The 9,633-nt window shown below is 27.8% G+C and overlaps 2 protein-coding genes across 3 annotated transcripts; one reads left to right on the forward strand and one right to left on the reverse strand.

Moving 5' to 3' along the window:
• Positions 1-640: 640 nt before the first annotated feature.
• On the forward strand, positions 641-7,071 carry LOC112680895 (acetyl-coenzyme A transporter 1-like). 2 transcript variants are annotated; one of them, XM_025551130.1, is made up of 9 exons: positions 641-987; positions 1,106-1,232; positions 1,542-1,701; positions 1,785-1,939; positions 3,446-3,636; positions 3,912-4,096; positions 5,745-5,871; positions 6,056-6,315; positions 6,427-6,517. In XM_025551130.1, the coding sequence occupies exons 1-8, from the start codon at positions 781-783 to the stop codon at positions 6,281-6,283; spliced, it is 1,380 nt and encodes a 459-aa protein (XP_025406915.1). In that variant the 5' UTR covers positions 641-780; the 3' UTR covers positions 6,284-6,315; positions 6,427-6,517. The 2 variants fall into 2 exon arrangements, with proteins under 2 accessions (XP_025406915.1, XP_025406914.1); XM_025551129.1 differs by having other exon boundaries at positions 781-987; positions 6,056-6,271; positions 6,427-7,071.
• Positions 7,072-7,183: 112 nt separating this feature from the next.
• LOC112680896 lies at positions 7,184-8,584 on the reverse strand. The gene is made up of 3 exons (XM_025551131.1): positions 8,445-8,584; positions 7,929-7,971; positions 7,184-7,823 (listed from the first exon to the last, which is right to left on the reverse strand). The coding sequence occupies exons 1-3, from the start codon at positions 8,463-8,465 to the stop codon at positions 7,408-7,410; spliced, it is 480 nt and encodes a 159-aa protein (XP_025406916.1). The 5' UTR covers positions 8,466-8,584; the 3' UTR covers positions 7,184-7,407.
• Between the last annotated feature and the right edge of the window lie 1,049 nt (positions 8,585-9,633).

The following is a 9,633-nucleotide window of genomic DNA, read 5'->3' on the forward strand; positions in this document are numbered from 1 at the left end:
ATATTTTATGTTTATTTAACATTATATTTTTTTGTATTTATATAGACTACTTTTATTGTTTAATGAATATTGTTGCATGTTAAATAAGATATTTTACAATTCTCTATGTTAACGTGAACGTAATGGTATGTGTTTTGACCTCGAGTTAATACAAAATTTATAGATAAAATTATATCTCTAAAATAATGAAATTCCTATTAAAAATTAATTTTTTCTACCGATTACATTACCATAATTGACATGAAGATCTGAAAAGTATGTTTAAGTAAATTTTAATCATACTTTTACTTTCAACATTTTTTTTTTTTTGGCATTTAACAATTAGTTAATAACCTTTTTATGCCTTACATTATTTAATTTATAAAAAGTGATCTGAAATAAAAGTAACATACAACATATGAAGATACATTATACTATTCGTATTTAAATCACCAATCATTATTTGCCATTACGTTTATAAATAATTATTATAACTATACAAAGATTTTGTTGATTGAGTATACAACAGGCACAAATATTTTTTTTTTATAATTTAAGATTCGTATGTATCTGTGTATTTATTTACTTCCTATCGTATAACCTGTCAGTACACAAATTGTTGAACAACTATAGGTACTGTCCACGTGTTACAATAACAGATAAAATTATATCATACGGTTTTTTTTTTTTTTGTCTTTAGTATGTTTACTGCATCTGTCGTTATAAATCCTGTAGTTCTCAATTTTCTAAATATTTTTTTTAATATGTATTATGTAATATTATAAAACGCGGTGACTAAATATGAGTGAATCTATTGAACGCGAGAATAAATCGGAAAAATATGCAGTGGCGATCAGTTCAATTTCCAACGAGCCAAACTTGAAAGGGGACTGGAAAAACTTTTTTTTATTACTACTATTATACACTATGCAAGGTCTACCTTTAGGATTGATCAGTTCCATACCTGTGCTTTTGAAGAGCAATAAAAACGTATCCTACAACGATCAGGTAAAATTGCATGGGGCATCTAGCCTATCAGCTGTATCATACGAGTTTATAGGACTCAACAGCCATTTTAGAAGATAAATGTGTCGTTGAAAAATCAATAGAATGCCCGTTTTTTCAGGCGATATTCAATGTTGTTATGTTACCATATACACTGAAACTCTTATGGGCTCCATTAGTAGATTCGTTTTATGTTAAAAAGATCGGTAGGCGAAAATCTTGGCTTATACCGATTCAATTTTTAATGGGTAAGTACAATATTTGTTTTTCTTTATTACCCATTCAATATAACTGTAATTAAAAACCAAGAAATGTAAAATATCATTGAATGCACTTTTCTTATAAATTAATTGATTTATTCAAAACATTTAACTTTAAAATAACATTTTATTTCTAAATATAAATCCACTCAGAATTATTATTTGTATTATATCACGTTACCTTATATATGTACTCGTATATATATATATATATATTAATCTAAAAAGTTTTCGACTATTTATACAGTAGCAGGATGTGTCAACTTTTCTAACTCAATCATATTTTATGTTAAACAGGATCATGCTTCTTTTATATTTCCAACAATATCAATGAGTTGTTGCCCGAGACAGAAAAACCAAACATACCGAAGTTGGTGTATGTTTTTTTTATCACCACTTTCATGATCGCTACGCAGGATATAGTTGTCGATGGATGGTCACTTACGATACTAAAAAGGTTTTTATCGTTGTATCATCCATTATAGATTAAAAACTAGTATTGTTTTAAATTTAAAAATTTTATTTTATGATTTTATACAGGCATAACGTGGGCTACGCATCCACATGCAATACAACAGGTCTAGCAATAGGCTTGATGATAGGCTCGACGTCTTCCGTTCTGTGTACCTCAGAAAAATTTTGCAATAAGTACTTACGTAGTACCCATAATATTGGAGGGATAGTGACTTTAAAAAGTAAGGAACATTCAAGAAAATTATTGGTAGTATTGTTTCTCTCCCCCAATTAAACATTTCTGACTGAAGTTCAGTTGACTGTGCAACTAGATACTTAATTTTTAAGTTATGAACTAAATTAAGCGAAGTTTGTGGTTTACTTTGACGCAATAACATCACGGAATGATATTTTTTTTTTTGTAATTTCTTGTGGTATCTTTTATAGTCAATTGATAATAATAGTTGTTGTTTTTAGTTATAAATAATACTATGTTCACAACAAAAAAACAAAATAGATTCCTAGATTCACTCAGAATCTAAAACAACATTAATATAAATAGGTAGTACTTAATTTAAAAAAAAATATACAAGACCTTACTTACCTAGTTGTAAAAAATTAGTCCACATAATTCTTTACGATAAGTTTAAATAACGAAAAAATATATTAATGTATTTATCCTATTGTTGATACCTTGTGTATTAAAATCGCACACTATTTTATATAGAAATAATAATGTGATAATATAAATAACTTCTATTGAACATATTATTTTTATGCAGAAGTCTTGTTTCACATAATCAGTTCTCATGCCGTTTCTTTGCATTTTTAATTTTTTATAACAAATATATAATTTTAATTATTTTAAAAATTTTTAACATTTTAAAAAATGGATGCCAATGTGATAACCAGTAATGTATAGATAATAATTATGTAATTATGGAAATTTTAAATTAATATTTTTGTACCTTATCGAAATGCTATAATATTGTTTGAACAATTTTATACTATATCAAAAATCGCTTATCTATGGTCAACAAAACAAGTGATATAAAAACTGAAACATTTCAATGTATAAATAATCTAATATTAGATAATAATCAAATGTTCAGTTATTTCTTAAAAAGAGTATTGGTGTTAATTTATATTTTATTTAAAATAATGTAAACGGTTTGAAACTATTAATTTTTATTTTTGTTTTTATATTGAATTATGTGGTTTTCGGTTATAAGTGTTTTGACCTAAGTTCCAAATGTTGTCATATTATGGTTAGACTATATAGAGAATGAGAGGTTTCTTTTTTAATATAATATGAATATTTCTGCCAAGAAAATGTTTCTAGAATTTTTATAAATTTATGTTCTCCGCTTACGTTTCGTTCATCCAAAATAATAGTACATTGCATTACGATAGTTGCTATTTTTGCTATCTCTCAGCAACATGTATATGAATACCACAAAATATTTAATTATTTAAAATGATATTTTTCTTGATTTTTTTATCTGTAAATTGATATATTATTTTGTAGCTGTTTTTAGGGATTATATTTTTTTTCACACAGAGCTAAAACCAATACATTTCTTAATTGGACCCAAATCTAAAGCATTCCATATAACTTTAAGAGTTAATATTTTATTATAATGTCCTTCTTTTTCTATAACTATTTAATTATAATATTTTCAATAAATTTTTATTTTATTTTACAATTTTATTGAAATATAAATAATTATCATATATTATATGTACAGGTCTATTGTACGCTTGGGGTATTTTATTTATGTTCGTCACAATATTGGTCGGAATCTTCAAAAAAGAAAAAGATTGCACATTAGAAGACGACCACGTAACGCTCAACATTTCTCAGAACTATTTGCTACTTAGAGATATCTTTAAGTTACGTAGTATTCAAATATTGGGGATTGCATTGTTGACAGTTAAGGTGAATAATTTAATAACATAAGGCATGAAATGTTGATATTTCAAAGTGTAAAAATCATATTATCAACATCAAGTTTAATGTAAAAGAAATTACGTTTTTCATTTTTTTAGAAAGAACTTTCCAAAGTATATTATTTTTCAACTAATAGATTCGATATTCATCGATATTCATTGAAAAAAAATCATAAACTATTTAAATAGCCAATTCTTTCATAATATTTTGAATGCATGTATATGGTTTATTTACTTATTTTTATCAATGTATTTTGTGAATAGACTGGATTTGCTGCAGCGGATCACGTATCACCTTTGAAACTTATTGACGCTGGTGTATCAAAGGACGATATAGTATTTTTAAACTCGTCGCTGCATCTAATTAAAATAATTGTACCACTTGTTGTAGCAAAATACACTTCAGGTCCAAAACCAATGAACGTTTATCTAAAAGCCACGTTTATCAAGTGAGTAAAATAAATAAGTTATAATAGTTTTCAATGATTTAATACAATACACTAGTCAATGGCACCATCTGAAAGAGTGGCAGTGTGCACATTGGAACTTCTACTATTTTCTGTGTACTACTGGTAATTGACCTGCATTTGAAAGTGTCAACTTGCCGCGCTGATAACCTATTCGTAACAGTCACGACGTATTACCGACACGAAAATAATTTACATGTCGGTAATATTTAAATATTAATAAATATATATTTACAAGTATTATAAATATTTAATTGTTTTTCATATTTTTTTTTCTTTGTATAATAATAGTATAACTTCATTAGATAATAATTTTAATTCTTAAAATTCTTAAATTAATCATCGAACCATATATACGTCGCTCAATATATTATATATACATACATCGATGAGTACAAAAATGCCCGTTAAAAAATCGATAGATTTTAATTTTTGCACATCTATTTAAAAACTGAAACGGTTCTCCTGATAGTAATACTATAAAGATAATTAAAACTTACACGGAAATTTAACTCACTCGTTTATACTAAGTTCCGCGAAACCTGTTTTTTTTTAATATTTAAAAAAATTAATTAAAAAATCTAACTAAAGGTCAGTGAATAGTGGCAAAAAGTTGTGTTATTCTTACACATTTATAAAATATATATTAACAATACTTAAAGTCAATCAGAGTAAAAATTGTTGTAAAATAAATAATAATGTACTGTGTACTTGTACAATATACAGAAGTAAGTAATATAGTTGAACGTCGTTGATAAAAGCAGTATTGGTTACGAAGGTCTTCGAATGCGTGAACTTCTGAGAAATAATCGTCGATTATGAACGTTAGTTTGATACTATTTTAGTATCCACTGCATGGTACATAGGAAGGTGTGTACTTGTTGCAAAAAAGTTATTTATCATTTATAAGAATGCTCTTATGAAGAGAACAAAGTAAACTAAAACTAAAACTAAAAAAAATTATCGATGAGGTCGTCAAAATTATTTACTTTATAGAATCCCTCCCGCTAAATAACTGTTTGTTCAAAATTCTATGTAAGGACATGATAAGTGTACATAAGAAAAGCAATTTTACTAATTTCACTAAAATTTAAATTGATAATTCCCGTTAGTCTGATTTTATAAGAACTTTTGGTTCGTTCTGAAAATATTGTTTTTAATGTTTTTATAATATGAAATTTTTAAAATTGTAATTTTTGTTGAAAGTAATCCTTAAATGAAATGTCGCATAAAAAATTATAGAAACAGAGTAGAGATTCCATAGTAAAAATGTACAAAAAAAATTGGTTCTACGAATAAAATAGGAAGAGTATGACTATTTTTATCGCTAAAATTTCATCTAAAATGCAACAAAAAATTAAGTTTTTGGAGAGTAAATTACGACCAACCATATTAAAATATAGTATCTTGTTACCACAAGAATTGCCATTTTAATAATATCAAATATTGGCGGAATTTCTTGTATGAGTGATTTTAATAAAATATTAATTTTACCTGAACCAATGAAATATTTTTCAACGTTTCGTAAATAATTTGAAAAATAAATTACAAATATTTTTATAGTATAATTTATCCATAAACTTAAAGAATACATGCAATAAATTAATATATTTTAAAATTTATATTTCAGATTGTTTTGGAATTTGGCATTTATCGTATTAATTTATTATACACCAAGTATAATACAAATTAATAATGAAGTAAATATTCCAAAGTATTACTATGTGATACTGTTATTCATATTTGCAATTCAAGAAGTAAGTTTGATAGAAATTATATTTATCATGTTTCAAAAGGCAAACACGTCAATTACTTATACTTTGAATTTCAATAGCAAAACGGTTTTATTAGTTGTTTATAGATTAATAATAATTATTAAACTAGTGCTAAAGCAATAGTACTTAAACTACTAATATACTTTACCTTCGATTATGTTTACAGATTTTATCTTATACCATATTTATAGCTTCGTTAGCTTTTTTTTCTCGGATAAGTGACACACGATTCGGTGGTACTTATATGACGTTATTGAATACATTATCAAATTTAGGAGGTATATGGTCATCTATAGTGATGCTTAAAATGGTTGATTATTTAACGTTAAAGAAATGTTCAATTGATTCCGGAAATTATTGTTTAACGCAACATCTTCAAAACGTAAGATACTAGTAATTTGTTCGCTGTTTATCGTACTCTTGCAAGTAAATTAAATCAAAATTTTATCGAAATATTGTTTTATTATTATTAATTTTATTTTATGTAAATGTTAGTGTTATAATCACGTAATTATAGTTTTATATTTCATTTTATAGATGTGCATTGAAAAAGGAGGTGATTGTACTACGATAATGAATGGATATTATGTAGAAATGATACTTTGTACTTTGATTGGGATAATTTGGTACAATATTTTTAAAAATGTTATCAAAGATTTACAAACTATAGAAGTATCTGAATGGTTGGTGAAAAATGTTAGATTACCTGTTACGGAAAAAAATAAACATGTATTTTAATTTATTGGACCGTGATTCGCGATTTATTATTGCATTATTTAATAGTTGCATGTAAAATATACAAGTTGTTCGTTAAACATTATTTATTGGTACAAATGTGTTGTAGTTGTACTTAATTTAATGCTAAATTAAGTGCTTTTTATAGTTTTAAATTTAAATGAATACATTTTAAAAACTTCATAAATTGAACACACCATATGGTAATATTATAAAAACTCTTTAAAACAATAAGTCGTATTCAATTTTATTATAAGAGATTATAATCCATCCTCTACCATATTCTATATTTTATAATGTCATTATTGTATTAACATTACTAATCGTAAAATGTTTTTAATGTATTTAGTTTTTTAACTATTTTTATTTAAAAATTTGCTCTTAACGTTTAGAGATTGAAGTAAGCAGTAGCTATATCAGTGTATGTAAATAGTTGCTCTAGCCACTAGTATCCATTCCATCAAGTTTCATGAGTCACGTGAAAATTTTGTTACGAACGAAAACTTAATTAATAGTATACTGTGTAACAATCACTTACGAATTTGAATCATATTAAATGTTAAATGTTGTAACTTGCATATATTTTATGATACACGATATAATTTTTTTAACTCTACTACAGATTTTTGGTTCGAATAAACCGAATTTAGGTATTTACACCATTATAATATAAAACAACATACTAAACACTTTTAACTATACATATTTATAATCAGCCGCAAAATGAGAGCCGTTGTGGAGATGAGGTTTTTTTTTTTTATGGTGATAGGCTCCTGGGTAAGCCTAGACACTAGCTTTTTCGTATTTGCCGGGCCAGTATTGGCCATCGTCTTCGGGGTAGTTGTAAGCTGCAGCCAACGGAGCCTTTTCGTATTTACCGGGGTAGTATTGGCCATCGTCCTGTGCATGGCTATAGGGTACAACCAACGAAGCCTTTTCGTATTTACCGGGGTTGTATTGGCCATCGTCCTGCTCTTGTTTGTAAGCTGCAACTAACGGAGCTTTTTCGTATTTACCAGGGTAGTATTGACCATCGTCCTGTGCATGACTGTAGACAGATACCTCGGCCTTTTCGTATTTACCGGGCCAGTATTTGCCGTCATCTTCGGCTGAATAACTGTTGTAGGCCACATGGCTTGGATAAGCAGAATAAGCGTATGGGTATACAGGTGGGACTACGATGGAGTAAGAGAGTATTGCTAAAAAAAAAATGTATTGGTTAACCATTATTTTCCCTCTATCAATTAAAATACAATACACATTGTTACGATTCATGTATTATAGTTGTTAAAATATATACTTACGAGCTGAAGCAATAGCACTGCGTACGACCAAGGCGATGAATATCTGATAAATGAAAAAAAAAACAATAATATATAACTACATTGTTTTATAAATATAAGTAATCTACGTGTAAACTAACAGTCAGTTCTTATTGTCACTCAAATAACTTAGAATAGTTTTTTTTTCTATATTATCCATATAGAATATTATACTTCGTTGACAAATATGAATGAATATTTTATGGTTGGTTAATTTTTATCTGCAAGTGTATTGCTTATTATTGATATTTTCTCACAAAGACGTGAATTGTTTTCTACTTTGATGTTAAACATTTTTGATTTTTTATATGGGAATCATCGTTATATAATAATAAAAAAAAAAAAATCGCTAAAGTTAATGTAACATAAGACTACGTAAATCGGATTTCTAAAATTTAAATTTGTCAAAGTACACCTTATCTGTAAAAGTACCGATTTGTCATTTACCAAACGAATGTTGTCTGGTGAAACGTTATCGCGTATACGAACGTCACTTACCAGATACTTGAACGAAGCCATTTTCGTTATCCTGCGGATTTTTCGCTTCTAGATCTGCAAACGTTTCAACCTGCGATCGAGACGCGTGGTGGTCAGCTATGCACGGACAAGACGAACGGTACTAGATGCCGGACGGGTGCACAGTATTTATGCACGCTCGCTGATCGCGGAATGTCCGCGAAGGACTTACCCTGCTCTTACCCGTTGCAAGGGCGTTGCCCGTTCGGAAGACCGGACCCCGCGGCGCAACGGTACTAAGTGCCCTGGTGACCTTGCGCCTGCGTTTACGGTGACCTCGAAGGAGTTGAACCGACCGAGAACATTGTGGACGTTGAACGTATCTGCGTAATAACCGAACGCCAAACAGATATATTAATATTTCTACCATTAGGCGTTTCCCGGACGTAAGCCGTGTCGAGACGTATCGAGCACATGTTCATTCGCGTACATCACTGCGGAACACGTTTGAATTTATACGAAAATGATATGTGCACCCGGTTAAGAGATAAAAGTATCCAAAGCCCGGATTAAGGATCACTTGGGCCCCGGGATGCCATGCACTTAAAGGGCCTCGTTTCAACTTGAACTTAAAAATTAATTATATTACTACATATTAAGAACTGTATATTATTATTTATTGTAAGTATATGTTTATACTATACAAATATATATATATATATATAAGACAGATAAATGAATGTAATAATTTAGGTATTATACACAATATATATATATATATATAAAGAACACACTTTATAGGTTATTAGAGCTAAAGTTACATTTTTTTCTTGCTTTCTGTTTTGCGAATTGTTGTAAACTTTCATTGAAATCTATTAATTGCAAAATATCATATTCTGAATATAATATCTTTAACGATGTTAAATTTTCTTAAGTCTGGCTAGTTCTATATTTATATTTTATTCTTGTTAACTTTGAAAATGCTCTTTCGGCTAAATAATTGACGACTGGGATAGTTAATTATAATTTAAGAGCAATTAAAATGTTTGGGAATATATCCTGCAATGATTTTTCATAAAACTATTTTAATAAACAAAAAGTATCACTTTCATCAATTGATACCTTACTTAAATTTAAAATGTATTATCATTTAGTAATTTCTCGTCGTGATATAAAATTAAGAATATATTTTATATATTTTTAATAATTTACCTTCTAAAATTTAGTATTT

This window comes from Sipha flava, unplaced genomic scaffold (genome assembly GCF_003268045.1).
Source record: "Sipha flava isolate LNK unplaced genomic scaffold, YSA_version1 181_pilon_pilon, whole genome shotgun sequence".
In the NCBI taxonomy this organism is placed as follows: Eukaryota; Metazoa; Arthropoda; class Insecta; order Hemiptera; family Aphididae; genus Sipha; species Sipha flava.

What these genes read in the sequence shown, in the direction of transcription:
- LOC112680896 (XM_025551131.1), bottom strand. Translation starts at nt 8,465, where the DNA reads ATGGCTTCGTTCAAGTATCTG. An exon ending in TGGCTTCGTTCAAGTATCTG is followed by an intron (nt 7,972 to 8,444) that starts GTAAGTGACGTT and finishes TTCATTTATCAG; the next exon opens with ATATTCATCGCCTTGGTCGT. An exon ending in CAGTGCTATTGCTTCAGCTC is followed by an intron (nt 7,824 to 7,928) that starts GTAAGTATATAT and finishes TTTTTTTTTTAG; the next exon opens with CAATACTCTCTTACTCCATC.
- LOC112680895 (XM_025551129.1), top strand. Translation starts at nt 781, where the DNA reads ATGAGTGAATCTATTGAACGCGAGAATAAATCGGAAAAATATGCAGTG. An exon ending in ACGTATCCTACAACGATCAG is followed by an intron (nt 988 to 1,105) that starts GTAAAATTGCAT and finishes CCGTTTTTTCAG; the next exon opens with GCGATATTCAATGTTGTTAT. An exon ending in TCATATTTGCAATTCAAGAA is followed by an intron (nt 5,872 to 6,055) that starts GTAAGTTTGATA and finishes TTATGTTTACAG; the next exon opens with ATTTTATCTTATACCATATT.